The sequence below is a fragment of the Oncorhynchus clarkii genome, chromosome 33, assembly GCF_045791955.1.
Source record: "Oncorhynchus clarkii lewisi isolate Uvic-CL-2024 chromosome 33, UVic_Ocla_1.0, whole genome shotgun sequence".
Classification (NCBI taxonomy): domain Eukaryota; kingdom Metazoa; phylum Chordata; class Actinopteri; order Salmoniformes; family Salmonidae; genus Oncorhynchus; species Oncorhynchus clarkii.
In genome coordinates this window covers 34,816,228-34,839,093 of record NC_092179.1, presented here as the reverse complement: position 1 = coordinate 34,839,093, position 22,866 = coordinate 34,816,228, and the positions used below count along the sequence as shown (strand labels likewise).

The 22,866-nt window shown below is 46.8% G+C and overlaps 1 protein-coding gene across 1 annotated transcript in view; it reads left to right on the top strand.

Annotated features, from left to right (window-relative positions):
- Nucleotides 1–11,738, top strand: part of LOC139393068 (parathyroid hormone-related protein-like) — a 13,695-nt gene extending 1,957 nt beyond the window's left edge. The window contains exons 3-4 of the mRNA XM_071141409.1: nucleotides 10,730–11,310; nucleotides 11,423–11,738. Of these exons, the coding sequence (XP_070997510.1) occupies nucleotides 10,730–11,270 (541 nt within the window). The 3' untranslated portion in view covers nucleotides 11,271–11,310; nucleotides 11,423–11,738. The remainder of the gene's footprint in view (nucleotides 1–10,729; nucleotides 11,311–11,422) is intronic.
- The last annotated feature ends 11,128 nt before the right edge of the window (nucleotides 11,739–22,866 follow it).

Below are 22,866 nucleotides of genomic sequence, written 5' to 3'. Positions count from 1 at the left end.
GGGAGAGAAAAAAAGCCCTCTGTGATAAAGCGAGTCAAATCCCCACAACCACCCTCCTTTCCCTCCTTCCCTCCCGCCAGTTCCCAAGCACTCGTTTAGGGCCGCTTTGGGCCGTCTTAGGCGGTCTCCCCCCCGGGGGTCCCCCCTCCTCGCCTCTTGCCTCCTCCCCTCCTCTCCTAGCCATGCAGGGGGTTTTGGACCACCGGCTAAAAACAGAAATGTCCTTGTTTGCTTGTTAGTTAGTTTGGTGTCTCTTCACACCTATCCCTCCCTACCTCACGGTCTGTTGTAGTTGTTCAGGTATCTCTGGGCTGGGCCCCCGCTAGCTGCTCTCTCCCTACCTCACGGTCTGTTGTAGTTGTTCAGGTATCTCTGGGCTGGGCCCCCCGCTAGCTGCTCCCTCCGTACCTCACGGTCTGTTGTAGTTATTCAGTTATCTCTGGGCTGGGCCCCCTGCTAGCTGCTCCCTCCCTACCTCACGGTCTGTTGTAGTTATTCAGGTATCTCTGGGCTGGGCCCCCTGCTAGCTGCTCCCTCCCTACCTCACGGTCTGTTGTAGTTGTTCAGGTATCTCTGGGCTGCCCCCCCCCCCCCCCTACCTCACGGTCTGTTGTAGTTGTCCAGGTATCTCTGGGCTGGGCCCCCTGCTAGCTGCTCCCTCCCTACCTCACGGTCTGTTGTAGTTGTCCAGGTATCTCTGGGCCCCCCCCTCCCTACCTCACGGTCTGTTGTAGTTGTCCAGGTATCTCTGGGCTGGGCCCCCCCCCCCTCCCTACCTCACGGTCTGTTGTAGTTGTCCAGGTATCTCTGGGCCCCCGCTGGCTGCCTGGTGTCTGTCAGGATAAAGAGGGTTGAATAGTGCTGATGCACGGCCAGGCGGCCGACCAAACTAAACCCAGCGCTCTTGGTGGGACTGTATTATGCCTAACAGAGTAAACCCTCTTTCAAGTCCCGACAGCCCTGTGTAGTGAGGCTCAAACAGCAACCTATCCCCTATGCAGTGTACTACTTCTGACCAGGGCCCATAGGGCAGCTAGAAAGGGAATAGGGGGCCATTTTGGACACGCTCCTTGAAACCCATGACAGCCAGAATGAAAAATAAGATCTGAGAGCTTTTCCCCTTGGAAAGATACCATCTCTGAGACAGATAATATCTCTGACACAGATACCATCTCTGAGACAGATAATATCTCTGAGACAGATAATATCTCTGACACAGATACTTTCTCTGACACAGATAATTTCTCTGACACAGATACTTTCTCTGACACAGATAATTTCTCTGAAACAGATACTATCTCTGAAACAGATACTATCTCTGAGACAGATACTATCTCTGAGACAGATACTATCTCTGAGACAGATACCATCTCTGAGACAGATAATATCTCTGACACAGATACTATCTCTGAGACAGATACTATCTCTGACACAGATACTATCTCTGAGACAGATAATATCTCTGACACAGATAATATCTCTGAGACAGATCATTTCTGACACAGGCTGCAGTGGTTCTCTGCGTGTCCTGTCCTCCCTCTCTCTGGTCTCTGACTGAGGAAGGTTTAATGAAGCCATAGACAGCCAGAGAGCGAGGAGAGGAGAGGAGAGGAGAGGAGAGGAGAGGAGAGGAGAGGAGAGGAGAGGAGAGGAGAGGAGAGGATGTGGGTAAGAGCTGGTAAAGGTGAAGCCTCATAACATTGACACATCTGTGAGACTTGATATTATGGCGCTGTAGGTTCTCTATGTAGGATATCTATGTAGGATCTCTATGTAGGTTCTCTATGTGGAGAGAGTCTATGGCTGGTCTGGGATGACACCCGAATACCCCCTATATAGTACACTACTTTTGACCAGGGCCCACTGCACTTTTTAAGGACTAGGGTGCCAGGATGGAACCAGTGTCTATCTAAGTGGATCAGGGTAGCATCCCTGCTCAGAGGGAGGGGTGTGAGCAGTAACATCTGACAATGATTTGGCTGCAGTGTTGACAGGTTTGTTCCTGGTTCCTGGGAAAAAAGGGCGTCTGAAAGGAGATTAGAACCAGGTGCTGCTGGGCCGTCCCAGCAGGAGCTTTGAACCTGGCGACTAACAGACGGTGAGAGAGAGAGTAGCGGGTTCATGGGGCCCCTCGTCTGTAGAGTAGGACTCAGGAGGGTTCATGGGGCCCCTCGTCTGTAGAGTAGGACCCAGGAGGGTTCATGGGGCCCCTCGTCTGTAGAGTAGGACCCAGGAGGGTTCATGGGGCCCCTCCCCTCGTCTGTAGAGTAGGACCCAGGAGGGGGTTAGTCCTGATGAGTCTGTAGAGTAGGACCCAGGAGGGGGTTAGTCCTGAAGAGTCTGTAGAGTAGGACCCAGGAGGGTTCATGGGGCCCCTCGTCTGTAGAGTAGGACCCAGGAGGGGGTTAGTCCTGATGAGTCTGTAGAGTAGGACCCAGGAGGGGGTTAGTCCTGATGAGTCTGTAGAGTAGGACTCAGGAGGGGGTTAGTCCTGATGAGTCTGTAGAGTAGGACTCAGGAGGGGGTTAGTCCTGAAGAGTCTGTAGAGTAGGACCCAGGAGGGGGTTAGTCCTGATGAGTCTGTAGAGTAGGACTCAGGAGGGGGTTAGTCCTGATGAGTCTGTAGAGTAGGACCCAGGAGGGGGTTAGTCCTGATGAGTCTGTAGAGTAGGACCCAGGAGGGGGTTAGTCCTGAAGAGTCTGTAGAGTAGGACCCAGGAGGGGTTTGTCCTGATGAGTCTGTAGAGTAGGACTCAGGAGGGGGTTAGTCCTGATGAGTCTGTAGAGTAGGACTCAGGAGGGGTTAGTCCTGATGAGTCTGTAGAGTAGGACTCAGGAGGGGTTAGTCCTGATGAGTCTGTAGAGTAGGACTCAGGAGGGGTTAGTCCTGATGAGTCTGTAGAGTAGGACCCAGGAGGGGGTTAGTCCTGATGAGTCTGTAGAGTAGGACCCAGGAGGGGTTAGTCCTGATGAGTCTGTAGAGTCTGGTAGGTCTTTACTGTTAGGAGACAGAGCTGTGGGGTCTGGTAGGTCCTTACTGTTAGGAGACAGAACTGTGGGGTCTGGTAGGTCCTTACTGTTAGGAGACAGAGCTGTGGGGTCTGGTAGGTCCTTACTGTTAGGAGATAGAGCTGTGGGGTCTGGTAGGTCCTTACTGTTAGGAGACAGAGCTGTGGGGTCTGGTAGGTCCTTACTGTTAGGAGACAGAGCTGTGGGGTCTGGTAGGTCCTTACTGTTAGGAGACAGAGCTGTGGGGTCTGGTAGGTCCTTACTGTTAGGAGACAGAGCTGTGGGGTCTGGTAGGTCCTTACTGTTAGGAGACAGAGCTGTGGGGTCTGGTAGGTCCTTACTGTTAGGAGACAGAGCTGTGGGGTCTGGTAGGTCCTTACTGTTAGGAGACAGAGCTGTGGGGTCTGGTAGGTCCTTACTGTTAGGAGACAGAGCTGTGGGGTCTGGTAGGTCCTTACTATTAGGAGACAGAGCTGTGGGGTCTGGTAGGTCCTTACTGTTAGGAGACAGAGCTGTGGGGTCTGGTAGGTCCTTACTGTTAGGAGATAGAGCTGTGGGGTCTGGTAGGTCCTTACTGTTAGGAGATAGAGCTGTGGGGTCTGGTAGGTCCTTACTGTTAGGAGACAGAGCTGTGGGGTTTGGTAGGTCCTTACTGTTAGGAGATAGAGCTGTGGGGTCTGGTAGGTCCTTACTGTTAGGAGATAGAGCTGTGGGGTCTGGTAGGTCCTTACTGTTAGGAGACAGAGCTGTGGGGTCTGGTAGGCCCTTACTGTTAGGAGATAGAGCTGTGGGGTCTGGTAGGTCCTTACTGTTAGGAGATAGAGCTGTGGGGTCTGGTAGGTCCTTACTGTTAGGAGACAGAGCTGTGGGGTCTGGTAGGTCCTTACTGTTAGGAGACAGAGCTGTGGGGTTTGGTAGGTCCTTACTGTTAGGAGATAGAGCTGTGGGGTCTGGTAGGTCCTTACTGTTAGGAGACAGAGCTGTGGGGTCTGGTAGGTCCTTACTGTTAGGAGACAGAGCTGTGGGGTCTGGTAGGTCCTTACTGTTAGGAGACAGAGCTGTGGGGTCTGGTAGGTCCTTACTGTTAGGAGACAGAGCTGTGGGGTCTGGTAGGTCCTTACTGTTAGGAGACAGAGCTGTGGGGTCTGGTAGGTCCTTACTGTTAGGAGACAGAGCTGTGGGGTCTGGTAGTTACAGTCTGGACGAAAGAGTCAGCAGTGATCTGAACTGAGTTGGATTGTAAGGGAGCATCCAATTAAATGAAAGATTGCGATTTTTTTTTAAACATGATAAAATCACATTTGTTTGTAACAATACAAAAGGTGAAAGCCTTTTTTTTGTCTGTTTCTCGAGCATAACCCTGTGCTGTCCCAGAAAATTAGCATTTTATTAAGTTATCATTGTGTGATGTACTTTACCAGAAGGAGAGTTGAGTCCTCAACAATGGAGTTACTGTATCCCACCACACTATCTAACCCCTCCAGACCACGTATGATCTCAGCTAACATCAAACACAGTGTTGACAGCTTCAAAATAGGACAAACACTGAGTCAATCAAATGTATTGGAACCCAGCCACCAAGTCTCAGGAGTCAGGACTCAGCCTAACGATAGTTTTGGGCCTGGGCCACCAAGCTTTAGGAGTCAGGACTCACCCTAACGATAGTGTTGGACCTGGGCCACCAAGCTTTAGGAGTCAGGACTCAGCCTAACGATAGTGTTGGACCTGGGCCACCAAGCTTTAGGAGTCAGAACTCACCCTAACGATAGTGTTGGACCTGGGCCACCAAGCTTTAGGAGTCAAGACTCACCCTAACGATAGTGTTGGGCCTGGGCCACCAAGCTTTAGGAGTCAAGACTCACCCTAACGATAGTGTTGGACCTGGGCCACCAAGCTTTAGGAGTCAGGACTCACGCTAACGATAGTGTTGGACCTGGGTCACCAAGCTTTAGGAGTCAGGACTCACCCTAACGATAGTGTTGGGCCTGGGCCACCAAGCTTTAGGAGTCAGGACTCACCCTAACGATAGTGTTGGGCCTGGGCCACCAAGCATCAGGAGTCAGGACTCACCCTAATGATAGTGTTGGGCCTGGGCCACCAAGCTTTAGGAGTCAGGACTCACCCTAACGATAGTGTTGGACCTGGGCCACCAAGCATCAGGAGCCAAATTAAAGCTTTAGCAAACGGTCTGCCAAGGTTTGGATAGAGCTTCAATCAGACAGAGCAGATAAATGACATGCCTAGTGGGTAGGAGTAAACACAGTGTACTATTTCGTTCTCTCGTTCCCTCTGCCTCCCCTTTTTCCCCCCTTTACCCCGCACAGAGAAACAATTATCATCAGGTAGGCCAAGAAAAGGTCTGTTCTGTTGGAATCGTGCCACATCAGGATGTATCCAACCCCTTTTTTTTCTTAATGCTTTCCTCTCTTCCCCTCCTTCCTCTCTTCCCCTCCTTCCTCTCTTCTAGTTGTGCCTTGGGGAGTGTTTGATGTTGGGCTTTATTAAAGGTAAAAAAAAAAAAAATCAACAGGGAGATCGTTTTTCAAAGACCAAGCCTGTTCAGTTCCCTGCCTCACTCTCCCTGAGAATCACAGGAAATGGTCTGTATGTATATAAACACAGCTCCTTTCAAACATCTCTCTGTACGGGAGGTAGTCTCTTACCAGGATATTATTGCACTGGGACAAGTAAATATCTGTTCCGTGGCTTTGGAAGAACTTGGAGAAATTAATAAATGATGTGACCAGTTCTTTCCTTGATCTAATGTTAATCTTTTCTAAGGAAAATAATTGAGAATATTACTTTTCATGATGTTTTCAGTTTTAGTGTGATGATGGATACTATTCAATGGTTTTACTGTTATGTAAAAGGAACTGGCCCTAGTGGTCAGGGTATAGCTTGGACATACCTGACACTAACTGGCCCTAGTGGTCAGCTTGGACATACCTGACACTAACTGGCCCTAGTGGTCAGCTTGGACATACCTGACACTAACTGGTCCTAGTGGTCAGGGTATAGCTTGGACATACCTGACACTAACTGGCCCTAGTGGTCAGGGTATAGCTTGGACATACCTGACACTAACTGGCCCTAGTGGTCAGCTTGGACATACCTGACACTAACTGGCCCTAGTGGTCAGCTTGGACATACCTGACACTAACTGGTCCTAGTGGTCAGGGTATAGCTTGGACATACCTGACACTAACTGGCCCTAGTGGTCAGGGTATAGCTTGGACATACCTGACACTAACTGGCCCTAGTGGTCAGGGTATAGCTTGGACATACCTGACACTAACTGGCCCTAGTGGTCAGCTTGGACATACCTGACACTAACTGGCCCTAGCGGTCAGCTTGGACATACCTGACACTAACTGGCCCTAGTGGTCAGCTTTGACATACCTGACACTAACTGGCCCTAGTGGTCAGCTTGGACATACCTGACACTAACTGGCCCTAGTGGTCAGCTTGGACATACCTGACACTAACTGGCCCTAGTGGTCAGCTTGGACATACCTGACACTAACTGGCCCTAGTGGTCAGCTTGGACATACCTGACACTAACTGGCCCTAGTGGACAGCTTGGACATACCTGACACTAACTGGCCCTAGTGGTCAGCTTGGACATACCTGACACTAACTGGCCCTAGTGGTCAGCTTGGACATACCTGACACTAACTGGTCCTAGTGGTCAGGGTATAGCTTAGACATACCTGACACTAACTGGCCCTAGTGGTCAGGGTATAGCTTGGACATACCTGACACTAACTGGCCCTAGTGGTTAGCTTGGACATACCTGACACTAACTGGCCCTAGAGGTCAGGGTATAGCTTGGACATACCTGACCTGGCTGAGGTGGGTTAGGGTTAGATCAGGGCTGAGGTGGGTTAGATCAGGGCTGAGGTGGGTTAAGGTTAGATCAGGGCTGAGGTGGGTTAGATCAGGGCTGAGGTGGGTTAGGGTTAGATCAAGAACTTTGGGAAACAGCGGACAAAAATACATTTTGTTGTTGTTGGTGTGCTGCCGTTTCCCAATGCTCTTGAACACAGCATGATGCCTCTGTGACAGTAGGGATTAGTTCCTGGATGCTGCTCTCTCCGAGGGGGGGGGGGGGATTTTCCTAAAGAAAGGAAAAGTAATCTCTTTGTGTTTGGCAGCAAGCAGGCTAATCTGACGTCCCAGTGGAAACACTCTCTCCCTCTCTCTGCTATGAATCATCTCATCCTGAAGGCCAAGGAGATCAGTATCATGGATACACAGATAATAGTTGACTGATATTGGACAATAACTGTTGTGTTGTCAACAAACAAACAAACAAATACATATTACCTGCCACGAGGTCTGGAACAAAATAAATTGTCTTGATTAGCTTCATGGATGTTGTTGCCAGTTGTTGACAGATATTGTACAGTGAGTGTTGTGTTGGCAGATACCAGCACACAAACAAACTAAGAGTCCTTACCTGGTAGTAGTCTGGATCTAGGCTGTGTTGTTCTGTAGTCTGGATCAAGGCTGTGTTGTTCTGTAGTCTGGATCAAGGCTGTGTTGTTCTGTAGTCTGGATCAAGGCTGTGTTGTTCTGTAGTCTTGGTCAAGGCTGTGTTGTTCTGTAGTCTGGATCTAGGCTGTGTTGTTCTGTAGTCTGGATCAAGGCTGTGTTGTTCTGTAGTCTGGATCTAGGCTGTGTTGTTCTGTAGTCTGGATCAAGGCTGTGTTGTTCTGTAGTCTGGATCTAGGCTGTGTTGTTCTGTAGTCTGGATCTAGGCTGTGTTGTTCTGTAGTCTGGATCTAGGCTGTGTTGTTCTGTAGTCTTGGTCAAGGCTGTGTTGTTCTGTAGTCTGGATCTAGGCTGTGTTGTTCTGTAGTCTGGATCAAGGCTGTGTTGTTCTGTAGTCTGGATCTAGGCTGTGTTGTTCTGTAGTCTGGATCAAGGCTGTGTTGTTCTGTAGTCTGGATCTAGGCTGTGTTGTTCTGTAGTCTGGATCAAGGCTGTGTTGTTCTGTAGTCTGGATCTAGGCTGTGTTGTTCTGTAGTCTTGGTCAAGGCTGTGTTGTTCTGTAGTCTGGATCTAAGCTGTGTTGTTCTGTAGTCTGGATCTAAGCTGTGTTGTTCTGTAGTCTTGGTCAAGGCTGTGTTGTTCTGTAGTCTTGATCAAGGCTGTGTTGTTCTGTAGTTTTGACCAAGGCTGTGTTGTTCTGTAGTCTGGATCAAGGCTGTGTTGTTCTGTAGTTTTGACCAAGGCTGTGTTGTTCTGTAGTCTGGATCTAGGCTGTGTTGTTCTGTAGTCTTGATCTAGGTTCTGTTGTTCTGTAGTCTGATCTATCCTGTGTTGTTCTGTAGTCTTGACAAAGGCTGTGTTGTTCTGTAGTCTTGGTCAATGCTGTGTTGTTCTGTAGTCTGGATCAAGGCTGTGTTGTTCTGTAGTCTTGGTCAATGCTGTGTTGTTCTGTAGTCTGGATCAAGGCTGTGTTGTTCTGTAGTCTGGATCTAGGCTGTGATGTTCTGTAGTCTGGATCTAGGCTGTGTTGTTCTGTAGTCTGGATGAAGGCTGTGTTGTTCTGTAGTCTTGGTCAAGGCTGTGTTGTTCTGTAGTCTGGATCAAGGCTGTGTTGTTCTGTAGTCTGGATCTAGGCTGTGTTGTTCTGTAGTCTGGATCTAGGCTGTGTTGTTCTGTAGTCTTGGTCAAGGCTGTGTTGTTCTGTAGTCTGGATCTAGGCTGTGTTGTTCTGTAGTCTTGATCAAGGCTGTGTTGTTCTGTAGTCTGGATCTAGGCTGTGTTGTTCTGTAGTCTTGATCAAGGCTGTGTTGTTCTGTAGTCTGGATCTAGGCTGTGTTGTTCTGTAGTCTGGATCTAGGCTGTGATGTTCTGTAGTCTGGATCTAGGCTGTGTTGTTCTGTAGTCTTGGTCAAGGCTGTGTTGTTCTGTAGTCTGGATCTAGGCTGTGTTGTTCTGTAGTCTGGATCAAGGCTGTGTTGTTCTGTAGTCTGGATCTAAGCTGTGTTGTTCTGTAGTCTGGATCTAGGCTGTGTTGTTCTGTAGTCTGGATCTAGGCTGTGTTGTTCTGTAGTCTTGACATGTTAATTTAGACTGACACCCTAGTGGGGACATGTTGTTCATTTAGACTGACCCCCTAGTGGGGACATGTTAATTTAGACTGACCCCCTAGTGGGGACATGTTGTTCATTTAGACTGACCCCCTAGTGGGGACATGTTCATTTAGACTGACCCCCTAGTGGGGACATGTTCATTTAGACTGACCCCCTAGTGGGGACATGTTGTTCATTTAGACTGACCCCCTAGTGGGGACATGTTCATTTAGACTGACCCCCTAGTGGGGACATGTTCATTTAGACTGACCCCCTAGTGGGAACATGTTGTTCATTTAGTCTGACCCCCTAGTGGGGACATGTTCATTTAGACTGACCCCCTAGTGGGGACATGTTGTTCATTTAGACTGACCCCCTAGTGGGGACATGTTGTTCATTTAGACTGACCCCCTAGTGGGGACATGTTGTTCATTTAGTCTGACCCCCTAGTGGGGACATGTTCATTTAGACTGACCCCCTAGTGGGGACATGTTGTTCATTTAGACTGACCCCCTAGTGGGGACATGTTGTTCATTTAGACTGACCCCCTAGTGGGGATATGTTGTTCATTTAGTCTGACCCCCTAGTGGGAACATGTTGTTCATTTAGTCTGACCCCCTAGTGGGGACATGTTCATTTAGACTGACCCCCTAGTGGGGACATGTTCATTTAGACTGACCCCCTAGTGGGGACATGTTCATTTAGACTGACCCCCTAGTGGGGACATGTTGTTCATTTAGTCTGACCCCCTAGTGGGGACATGTTGTTCATTTAGTCTGACCCCCTAGTGGGGACATGTTCATTTAGACTGACCCCCTAGTGGGGACATGTTCATTTAGACTGACCCCCTAGTGGGGACATGTTGTTCATTTAGACTGACCCCCTAGTGGGGACATGGTAATTTAGACTGACCCCCTAGTGGGGACATGTTGAATTCCTCCTGTACTCCATATCTGGGCCGTGGATCTCGGTCTGACTCAAAGAGTAAACGTTTTTGAAATAACAGCAAAGTTATACTTTACTTTGGCCTGTGAAAGATCAGAGTGTTGAAATGTGTAATTGTTTCAAGACGTTTGGAGAGTGTCCCTGTTGCTATCCAACTGTACACCGGAGTAGAGCCGAGAGGTTTCACTCCTGTCAGTTGTTTGAGGTAATGAGAGGACTGGACAACTTTTAAGATTTATAAAAAAAAATAAAAAAAATGTTTTAGAGATGAAGGCAACGTCACCATCATGTCAAACTACAGTTGATATTTCTAGTTGTGGTGGGGGTCTTTAGTACAGCCAGGCTGTGACATTCAGCATGACAAGAACACTGTGGACTGAATGAGAGCCAATGCCAACGTCGAAGATATTTCTCTGGCTAGTGTATCAGTCACAGTGATTACACATTTCACAGAAGGTTTTAGTTGTAATTCCAGGCTACTAACATGCTGTTTACAGGGAACAGTTTATCTGTAGCCTCTTTACAGTGTCGTTCTCATGGTCAGAGACATCTATTGGAAACCTGAGAGCACACGTGTGGGAAAACAAAACTGAAAAAGTCTAATGTCTGTGTTTCTCAATCTTCTGTGATCTAAGTTTAATGTCCCAATTCTAACCGTCCTCCTCCTGCTCTCTCTCTCTCTCCTCTCCTAGGAAGCGCTCGGTGACCCACGCCCAGCTGATGCACGATAAGGGCCGGACGCTGCAGGATTTCAAGCGTCGCATGTGGCTCCAAGAGCTGCTGGAGGAGGTCCATACGGCTGAGATCAGGGAGCTGCCCGCCCGCCCGGTGTTCAGCAGCGGACTGGGGCTGGGACTACCGGGTGCCGGGGTAGGGGTCAGCCTGGGATTGGGCACCACTGGGGGTACCCTGCACCCCCACCCCAAACCTCCAGGGGGCACCAAAAACCTTCCCATTAACTTCCATATGGAGGAGGAGGGAACCAACCTGCCGCAGGAGACCAACAAGTCCCCAACATACAAAGACAAAGACGGGGTGCGGAGGGCCAAGGAAGGGAAGAAAAAGAAAGGGAGGAATGGGAAGAGGAGGGAGGGGGAGAGGAGGGAGGGGGAGAGGAGGGACGGGGGGGAGAAGAGGAAGAGGCGGGCGCGCTCACTGGGCTGGGCGCAGGAAGGGGAGGAGCCTGGGAATGGGTACCACCTGGAGTGGCGCTCAGGCCCCTCTTCGGCCTGAGGGGGGCGCTGCACTAGAACACTGTCACACTCTGACTAAGGTAAACAAACACCTGATGGTGTTGTTGTTGTTTCTGGGTGATAGATTGCTGAGTGAATGTCAGTGAATGTCTACTTTACAGTGAACTGACGTCTTTCTCTCGTGTGTTTCAGAAACCCTGAGGACATTCAGATGAACACCCAGACACTCCTGTTGCAGGGTTCTGTGATAGTGATTGGTCGGAAAGTAAAATAAGAAAATATTTATTTTCTGTAAATATTGTAAACGCACCAGACTAGTGATAATGACGAAGACAATAAAAATTACAGACGCTCGGCTCTGCGGAGCAACATAATTTAATAATTGTGAAATCCTTCCTGTTCTGGTTTTGTTTTGTTAGGACTATGCCGATTATTATTCATGTCACATTTTGCTGTAATTTATTTTTGTTTGAATCGTGTATTTATTTTGTAAATGTATCGAGGTGCTGCTGACCTTCTATATTTTTGTACCATAGTGCACTTTTAGATTTTTATATATATATATATATATATATATATATATATACAAGTAATTTTGTTAATTGACTTTTTGTGGTTGATTGAAATGAAGAAAACAGTGTTGGTCATTCCTCCGTGTTATCTAGGCTCCTTCTCTGCACGGTTCTATAGTGATCACATGACTCGTCTGTCCGCTCTGACTGGCCCACAGACGTCTAATCTAGTTGGTTGTTGACCAGGGGCGTGTTCAATAGGCACACTATGGAAAATGTTTTAAAATGTTTTACAAAATAGGAAACCAAAAAAATTAGCATTTCTAATTGGACTAAAGTCCAGCTAGTCCCCTCCCCGTTCCAGATGGTTCTCTTCAGTTCGATACCTAACGAACACGACCCAGGACGACCCACGCAGCTGTCCTCAACCCCTGACCCCTGACCTCTGTACATTGTGCTTCAACTCCCCCCTCCGTCAGTTGGTCCACTGGGAACCACCTCGTCTTTCTCCTGTTATGCTTCTGAATGCTGTCCTAAGTTCAAAGTTCACTCGGCCTGTACATAACCTGAACACAATGCAACAACTTCATATCGTTGTTTGGCACTTGCACTGAGAGACTACCCTATATTGAATGGATTAAACATTTGACAGTATCTCCCCTGAGTGTGATGTGTCCTTGCTATGTGTCTGACTGATATCCTGTCTGGTTGTATGAACTGACTGTCGTCCTGTCTGGTTGTATGAACTGACCGTCGTCCTGTCTGGTTGTATGAACTGACTGTCATCCTGTCTGGTTGTATGAACTGACCATCGTCCTGTCTGGTTGTATGAACTGACTGTCATCCTGTCTGGTTGTATGAACTGACTGTCGTCATGTCTGGTTGTATGAACTGACTGTCGTCCTGTCTGGTTGTATGAACTGACTGTCGTCCTGTCTGGTTGTATGAACTGACTGTCATCCTGTCTGGTTGTATGAACTGACTGTCATCCTGTCTGGTTGTATGAACTGACCATCGTCCTGTCTGGTTGTATGAACTGACTGTCGTCCTGTCTGGTTGTATGAACTGACTGTCATCCTGTCTGGTTGTATGAACTGACTGTCATCCTGTCTGGTTGTATGAACTGACTGTCATCCTGTCTGGTTGTATGAACTGACTGTCATCCTGTCTGGTTGTATGAACTGACTGTCGTCCTGTCTGGTTGTATGAACTGACCATCGTCCTGTCTGGTTGTATGAACTGACCATCGTCCTGTCTGGTTGTATGAACTGACTGTCATCCTGTCTGGTTGTATGAACTGACTGTCATCCTGTCTGGTTGTATGAACTGACTGTCATCCTGTCTGGTTGTATGAACTGACTGTCATCCTGTCTGGTTGTATGAACTGACTGTCATCCTGTCTGGTTGTATGAACTGACTGTCATCCTGTCTGGTTGTATGAACTGACTGTCATCCTGTCTGGTTGTATGAACTGACTGTCATCCTGTCTGGTTGTATGAACTGACTGTCATCCTGTCTGGTTGTATGAACTGACTGTCATCCTGTCTGGTTGTATGAACTGACTGTCATCCTGTCTGGTTGTATGAACTGACTGTCGTCCTGTCTGGTTGTATGAACTGACTGTCGTCCTGTCTGGTTGTATGAACAGACTGTCGTCCTGTCTGGTTGTATGAACTGACTGTCATCCTGTCTGGTTGTATGAACTGACTGTCGTCCTGTCTGGTTGTATGAACTGACCGTCATCCTGTCTGGTTGTATGAACTGACCATCGTCCTGTCTGGTTGTATGAACTGACCATCGTCCTGTCTGGTTGTATGAACTGACTGTCGTCCTGTCTGGTTGTATGAACTGACTGTCATCCTGTCTGGTTGTATGAACTGACTGTCATCCTGTCTGGTTGTATGAACTGACTGTCGTCCTGTCTGGTTGTATGAACTGACTGTCATCCTGTCTGGTTGTATGAACTGACTGTCATCCTGTCTGGTTGTATGAACTGACCGTCGTCCTGTCTGGTTGTATGAACTGACTGTCATCCTGTCTGGTTGTATGAACTGACTGTCATCCTGTCTGGTTGTATGAACTGACTGTCGTCCTGTCTGGTTGTATGAACTGACTGTCGTCCTGTCTGGTTGTATGAACTGACTGTCATCCTGTCTGGTTGTATGAACTGACTGTCGTCCTGTCTGGTTGTATGAACTGACTGTCATCCTGTCTGGTTGTATGAACTGACTGTCATCCTGTCTGGTTGTATGAACTGACTGTCGTCCTGTCTGGTTGTATGAACTGACTGTCATCCTGTCTGGTTGTATGAACTGACCATCGTCCTGTCTGGTTGTATGAACTGACTGTCATCCTGTCTGGTTGTATGAACTGACTGTCATCCTGTCTGGTTGTATGAACTGACCATCGTCCTGTCTGGTTGTATGAACTGACTGTCATCCTGTCTGGTTGTATGAACTGACTGTCGTCCTGTCTGGTTGTATGAACTGACTGTCGTCCTGTCTGGTTGTATGAACTGACTGTCATCCTGTCTGGTTGTATGAACTGGCTGTCGTCCTGTCTGGTTGTATGAACTGACTGTCATCCTGTCTGGTTGTATGAACTGACTGTCGTCCTGTCTGGTTGTATGAACTGACTGTCGTCCTGTCTGGTTGTATGAACTGACTGTCGTCCTGTCTGGTTGTATGAACTGACTGTCATCCTGTCTGGTTGTATGAACTGACTGTCATCCTGTCTGGTTGTATGAACTGACTGTCATCCTGTCTGGTTGTATGAACTGACTGTCGTCCTGTCTGGTTGTATGAACTGACCATCGTCCTGTCTGGTTGTATGAACTGACTGTCATCCTGTCTGGTTGTATAAACGGTGTGTTTTGTCTTGTCCTGCTGATATCCCTCACCTCACCATCTCACACTGGCTGTGGAGTTCCATAATAATCATCAATCAATCGATCGATCAATAACTATCTTATTATTAGTGAAGCTATAATTCCCTGAAATCAATCACAACAACATCCCTGATTAGGGTCCACCCTCACTCCGTGGCCCTGTGCTTCACAGCGCGGTATGGGGGAATTGATTGACAGCTGTTCTGAACTTCAAGTTGCCCTCATCCCTCCTGCTGATTGGTTCACTTTTGTACGTTTTGTTGTCTGAGTGGGGAAATGCTGTAAGTGTAGAGAACTCGATGGATTTTGAAAGATGAGACATTGAGGATTAGAATAAATATGTCATATGAGCAAGCCAAACACAAGAGAGTCCAAATGTGTATTTCACATTTCCATAAAACTCATGTAACATAGTGTCAACGTTGATCACCATGTTAGATGTACAGTTACATCCTATGTGAACCAAAATGATGGGACAAACTGATTACTGTCCAGCACCTCCTCCAGGGACAGACTGATTACTGTCCAGCACCTCCTCTAAGGACAGACTGATTACTGTCCTGCACCTCCTCTCCTCTGTTACTGTCCACCTCCTCTCCTCTGTTACTGTCCACCTCCTCTCCTCTGTTACTGTCCACCTCCTCTCCTCTGTTACTGTCCACCTCCTCTCCTCTGTTACTGTCCACCTCCTCTCCTCTGTTACTGTCCACCTCCTCTCCTCTGTTACTGTCCACCTCCTCTCCTCTGTTACTGTCCACCTCCTCTAGGGACAGACTGATTACTGTCCACCTCCTCTCCTCTGTTACTGTCCACCTCCTCTCCTCTGTTACTGTCCACCTCCTCTCCTCTGTTACTGTCCACCATACACCACTTCACCATTATTCACTGGTCAAAAGCAGAGCACTATACAGGGAATAAGATTCTTCTCCCACAGAGTGGTCAATGTTGCAGGGATTTCTGGGTACCAGACAGCAGACAGACAGCAGTGTCTTGACTTGATTCCTGTAAAAACTATTAAAGTACAGCAGCAATGATCACGATGGCCTCATACAGAGAGCACAACCCCATTGACCCAGCCAGAACCCATCGGGCCTCCCTCCTCTCATGGCATGCCTGAGTAAATGGCCTCCTTTGGCTTTGACTATTGACAGAGATGTCATCCCTGGAGTCCATATGCTGGCAAGCTGTCTATGAGTGAAGACAACCACTGTCTCTATCTCTGAGTTAAGACAACCCCTGTCTCTATCTATGAGTGAAGACAACCCCTGTCTCTGTCTATGAGTGAAGACAACCCCTGTCTCTGTCTATGAGTTAAGACAACCCCTGTCTCTCTATCTCTGAGTTAAGACAACCCCTGTCTCTATCTATGAGTGAAGACAACCCCTGTCTCTGTCTATGAGTGAAGACAACCCCTGTCTCTGTCTATGAGTGAAGACAACCCCTGTCTCTGTCTATGAGTGAAGACAACCCCTGTCTATGTCTATGAGTGAAGACAACCCCTGTCTATGAGTGAAGACAACCCCTGTCTCTGTCTATGAGTGAAGACAACCCCTGTCTCTATCTCTGAGTTAAGACAACCCCTGTCTCTATCTATGAGTGAAGACAACCCCTGTCTCTGTCTATGAGTTAAGACAACCCCTGTCTCTCTATCTCTGAGTTAAGACAACCCCTGTCTCTATCTATGAGTGAAGACAACCCCTGTCTCTGTCTCTGAGTTAAGACAACCACTGTCTCTATCTCTGAGTTAAGACAACCCCTGTCTCTATCTATGAGTGAAGACAACCCCTGTCTCTGTCTATGAGTGAAGACAACCCCTGTCTCTGTCTCTGAGTTAAGACAACCCCTGTCTCTGTCTATGAGTGAAGACAACCCCTGTATCTGTCGATGAGTGAAGACAACCCCTGTCTATGAGTGATGACAACCCCTGTCTCTGTCTATGAGTTAAGACAACCCCTGTCTCTGTCTATGAGTGAAGACAACCCCTGTCTCTGTCTATGAGTGAAGACAACCCCTGTCTCTATCTCTGAGTTAAGACAACCCCTGTCTCTATCTATGAGTGAAGACAACCCCTGTCTCTGTCTATGAGTTAAGACAACCCCTGTCTCTCTATCTCTGAGTTAAGACAACCCCTGTCTCTATCTATGAGTGAAGACAACCCCTGTCTCTGTCTCTGAGTTAAGACAACCACTGTCTCTATCTCTGAGTTAAGACAACCCCTGTCTCTATCTATGAGTGAAGACAACCCCTGTCTCTGTCTATGAGTGAAGACAACCCCTGTCTCTGTCTCTGAGTTAAGACAACCCCTGTCTCTGTCTATGAGTGAAGACAACCCCTGTCTCTGTCGATGAGTGAAGACAACCCCTGTCTATGAGTGATGACAACCCCTGTCTCTGTCTATGAGTTAAGACAACCCCTGTCTCTGTCTATGAGTGAAGACAACCCCTGTCTCTGTCTATGAGTGAAGACAACCCCTGTCTCTATCTCTGAGTTAAGACAACCCCTGTCTCTATCTATGAGTGAAGACAACCCCTGTCTCTGTCTATGAGTGAAGACAACCCCTGTCTCTGTCTCTGAGTTAAGACAACCCCTGTCTCTGTCTATGAGTGAAGACAACCCCTGTCTCTGTCTATGAGTGAAGACAACCCCTGTCTATGAGTGAAGACAACCCCTGTCTCTGTCTATGAGTTAAGACAACCCCTGTCTCTATCTATGAGTGAAGACAACCCCTGTCTCTATCTATGAGTTAAGACAACCCCTGTCTCTCTATCTATGAGTTAAGACAACCCCTGTCTTTCTGTCTATGAGTTAAGACAACCCCTGTCTCTCTGTCTATGAGTTAAGACAACCCCTGTCTCTGTCTATGAGTTAAGATAATCCCTGTCTCTGTCTCTGAGTTAAGACAACCCCTGTCTCTCTGTCTATGAGTTAAGACAACCCCTGTCTCTATCTATGAGTTAAGACAACCCCTGTCTCTGAGTTAAGACAACCCCTGTCTCTGTCTATGAGTGAAGACAACCCCTGTCTCTGTTTATGAGTGAAGACAACCCCTGTCTCTGTCTATGAGTGAAGACATCCCCTGTCTCTATCTATGAGTGAAGACAACCCCTGTCTCTATCTATGAGTTAAGACAACCCCTGTCTCTGAGTTAAGACAACCCCTGTCTCTGAGTTAAGACAACCCCTGTCTCTGAGTTAAGACAACCCCTGTCTCTGAGTTAAGACAACCCCTGTCTCTCTGTCTCTGAGTGAAGACAACCCCTGTCTCTCTGTCTCTGAGTGAAGACAACCCCTGTCTCTGTCTATGAGTTAAGACAACCCCTGTCTCTCTGTCTATGAGTTAAGACAACCCCTGTCTCCACCTATGAGTTAAGACAACCACTGTCTCTATCTATGAGTTAAGACAACCCCTGTCTCTGAGTTAAGACAACCCCTGTCTCTGAGTTAAGCCAACCCCTGTCTCTCTATCTATGAGTTAAGACAACCCCTGTCTCTATCTATGAGTTAAGACAACCCCTGTCTCTGTCTATGAGTTAAGACAACCCCTGTCTCTGAGCTAAGACAACCCCTGTCTCTATCTATGAGTTAAGACAACCCCTGTCTCTATCTATGAGTTAAGACAACCCCTGTCTCTATCTATGAGTTAAGACAACCCCTGTCTCTGAGCTAAGACAACCCCTGTCTCTATCTATGAGTTAAGACAACCCCTGTCTCTGAGCTAAGACAACCCCTGTCTCTATGAGATAAGACAACCATTGTCTCTTTGAGTTAAGACAACCCCTGTCTCTCTATTTTTAAGGTACAAAAGACAGGCCTGAGGCTGAAGCCCATGTCGATAAATTAGACCTCCTCATTTCTTTGGTACCAATGTTATATTTTTAAAGGAGGGCCGAGGCACACAGCAGACCCAAATACAGCAGCTATATATTCTCCTCTCTCTAGTTCTCTATTCTTCTGTAACTCCCTCCAGGGGCGGGACAGCACTACGTGGCGCTCCTCTCCTCACAGCGAAGCTAAAGTGTCAACAAATTGCCACTTCTCATCATAAATTCGATTTGAAATTCAATTACAAATGATTAACGTTTCCAAAAGAAGAGGAATGTGGCGAGGAGGAGAGCTTGGCTTTCCAGCAGAACCATTAAAATCATTCACACCACTGCGTTTTGCAACATGACAAGTTTGGTTTGGCCATAAGCTGAGGGGCTGAGAGACCTTAAGCAGGAGTAGAGACACACATACACTACACACTCTCTCTCTCTCTCTCTCTTTCACACACACGTACACACGCAGGGCCGTGTTGATGTTATGATTCAAACACTGTGGGGACGGCTGGGCAGAGACGGGAGGACGACTGTAAGACAGCTCTCTAAGCTGGAACATCCAACCAACCAAAACATCCCTGGTATAAACTCCATAACCAACCAAAACAACCCTAGTATAAATTACATAACCAACCAAAACCACCCTGGTATAAATTCCATAACCAACCAAAACAACCCTGGTATAAACTCCATAACCAACCAAAACAACCCTAGTATAAACTCCATAACCAACCAAAACAACCCTGGTATAAACTCCATAACCATCCAAAACAACCCTGGTATAAACTCCATAACCATCCAAAACAACCCTGGTATAAACTCCATAACCATCCAAAACAACCCTAGTATAAACTCCATAACCAACCAAAACAACCCTGGTATAAACTCCATAACCAACCAAAACAACCCTGGTATAAACTCCATAACCATCCAAAACAACCCTGGTATAAACTCCATAACCATCCAAAACAACCCTAGTATAAACTCCATAACCATCCAAAACAACCCTGGTATAAATGACATAACCAACCAAAACAACCCTAGTATAAACTCCATAACCAACCAAAACAACCCTGGTATAAACTCCATAACCAACCAAAACAACCCTAGTATAAACTCCATAACCATCCAAAACAACCCTAGTATAAACTCCATAACCAACCAAAACAACCCTGGTATAAACTCCATAACCAACCAAAACAACCCTGGTATAAATTGGTATAACATAGTTCCCCAAAGACAAAGTACCACCTCTCTCTCATTACCGTGTGCCTAGTACAGGGTTCCCTAACTGGCAAGTCATTTTATTTGGCCACCCCAAGTTTTCTGAGAAAAAATAATATATATTTGTTTATATTGTTGGACATAGACTGTAAAAACAACAAATCAGCTCCAATTGATCTAACTTTTTTTTAAAATGTGTTCTACAGTATTCCCACACATAACAGAGAGATACTGTACATGTGATAGTATATAAGCAAGGTTTGAAATGATTATGTTCTAGTCTGTTTGGTCAATTTGAAGTCGACAGATATTTATAATTATGTTCCTGCCCCCTGACCATCCACTCAAGACAAAATTGGTCCTCTTAAAGATCTGCCTCGTTTTTTTTTCTCCCATTTTCGACCCTAAAATGACATCTCCAAATCTAACTGCCAGGACCTGATGCAAGGATATGCATATTCTTGGTACCATTTGAAAGGAAACACTTTGAAGTTTGTGGAAATACGAAAGGAATGTAGGAGAATATAACACATTAGATCTGTTAGAAGATAATACAAAGAAAAAAACAACTGTTTTTTTGGTATTTTTTTGTTCCATCATCTTTGAAATGCAAGAGAAAGGCCATAATGTATTATTCCAGCCCAGGTGCAATTTAGATTTTGGCCACAGCGTATTTGTATTTATTTAAAAAAAATTGTATCAAGACTGCCCAAATGTGCCTAATTTGTTTATTAATAACTTTAAGTTCGTAACTGTTCACTCTCCTCAAAAAATAGCATGGTATTATTTCACTGTAATAGCTTCTGTACAGTGCAGTTAGATTAACAAGAATGTAAGCTTTCTGCCAATATCAGATATGTCTATGTCCTAGGAAATGTTCTTGTTGCTAATCTCATTAGCCTACGTTAGCTCAACCTCATGCTAATCTCATTAGCCTACGTTAGCTCAACCTCATGCTAATCTCATTAGCCTACGTTAGCTCAACCTCATGCTAATCTCATTAGCCTACGTTAGCTCAACCTCATGCTACTCTCATTAGCCTACGTTAGCTCAACCTCATGCTAATCTCATTAGCCTACGTTAGCTCAACCTCATGCTAATCTCATTAGCCTACGTTAGCTCAACCTCATGCTAATCTCATTAGCCTACGTTAGCTCAACCTCATGCTAATCTCATTAGCCTATGTTAGCTCAACCTCATGCTAATCTCATTAGCCTACGTTAGCTCAACCATCCCTCAGGGGACCCACCGATCCTGTTGAAGTTTTAATCTAGTTGATGATCCCTGGTCTAGCACACGGTTTTCAAAATACGTTGCAATTTGAGTATATGTTCACCAAGCAGGAATACACCTAACATTTAAACATTTTGTGCAAGACAATCTTAGGATACAAATTAGGGTTAGGCAGGTTTAAACAACATACTGTATCAGGGCTGACAGGCAGGTTTAAACAACATACTGTATCTGGGCTGACAGGCAGGTTTAAACAACATACTGTATCTGGGCTGACAGGCAGGTTTAAACAACATACTGTATCTGGGCTGACAGGCAGGTTTAAACAACATACTGTATCTGGGCTGACAGGCAGGTTTAAACAACATACTGTATCTGGGCTGACAGACAGGTTAACCAACATACTGTATCTGGGCTGACAGACAGGTTAACCAACATACTGTATCTGGGCTGACAGGCAGGTTTAAACAACATACTGTATCTGGGCTGACAGACAGGTTAACCAACATACTGTATCTGGGCTGACAGACAGGTTAACCAACATACTGTATCTGGGCTGACAGGCAGACAGCAGTGAAGAGTTAGACAGGTTAACCAACATACTGTATCTGGGCTGACAGGCAGACAGCAGTGAAGAGTTAGACAGGTTAACCAACATACTGTATCTGGACTGACAGGCAGGTTAACCAACATACTGTATCTGGGCTGACAGGCAGGTTAACCAACATACTGTATCTGGGCTGACAGGCAGACAGCAGTGAAGAGTTAGACAGGTTAACCAACATACTGTATCTGGGCTGACAGGCAGACAGCAGTGAAGAGTTAGACAGGTTAACCAACATACTGTATCTGGGCTGACAGGCAGGTTAACCAACATACTGTATCTGGACTGACAGGCAGACAGCAGTGAAGAGTTAGACAGGTTAACCAACATACTGTATCTGGGCTGACAGGCAGGTTAACCAACATACTGTATCTGGGCTGACAGGCAGACAGCAGTGAAGAGTTAGACAGGTTAACCAACATACTGTATCTGGGCTGACAGGCAGACAGCAGTGAAGAGTTAGACAGGTTAACCAACATACTGTATCTGGGCTGACAGGCAGGTTAACCAACATACTGTATCTGGGCTGACAGGCAGACAGCAGTGAAGAGTTAGACAGGTTAACCAACATACTGAATCTGGGCTGACAGGCAGACAGCAGTGAAGAGTTAGACAGGTTAACCAACATACTGTATCAGGACTGACAGGCAGACAGCAGTGAAGAGTTAGACAGGTTAACCAACATACTGTATCTGGGCTGACAGGCAGGTTAACCAACATACTGTATCTGGGCTGACAGGCAGACAGCAGTGAAGAGTTAGACAGGTTAACCAACATACTGTATCTGGGCTGACAGGCAGACAGCAGTGAAGAGTTAGACAGGTTAACCAACATACTGTATCTGGGCTGACAGGCAGACAGCAGTGAAGAGTTAGACAGGTTAACCAACATACTGTATCTGGGCTGACAGGCAGGTTAACCAACATACTGTATCTGGACTGACAGGCAGACAGCAGTGAAGAGTTAAACAGGTTAACCAACATACTGTATCTGGGCTGAGAGGCAGACAGCAGTGAAGAGTTAGACAGGTTAACCAACATACTGTATCTGGGCTGACAGGCAGGTTAACCAACATACTGTATCTGGGCTGACAGGCAGGTTAACCAACATACTGTATCTGGGCTGACAGGCAGACAGCAGTGAAGAGTTAGACAGGTTAACCAACATACTGTATCTGGGCTGACAGGCAGACAGCAGTGAAGAGTTAGACAGGTTAACCAACATACTGTATCTGGGCTGACAGGCAGGTTAACCAACATACTGTATCTGGGCTGACAGGCAGACAGCAGTGAAGAGTTAGACAGGTTAACCAACATACTGTATCTGGGCTGAGAGGCAGACAGCAGTGAAGAGTTAGAC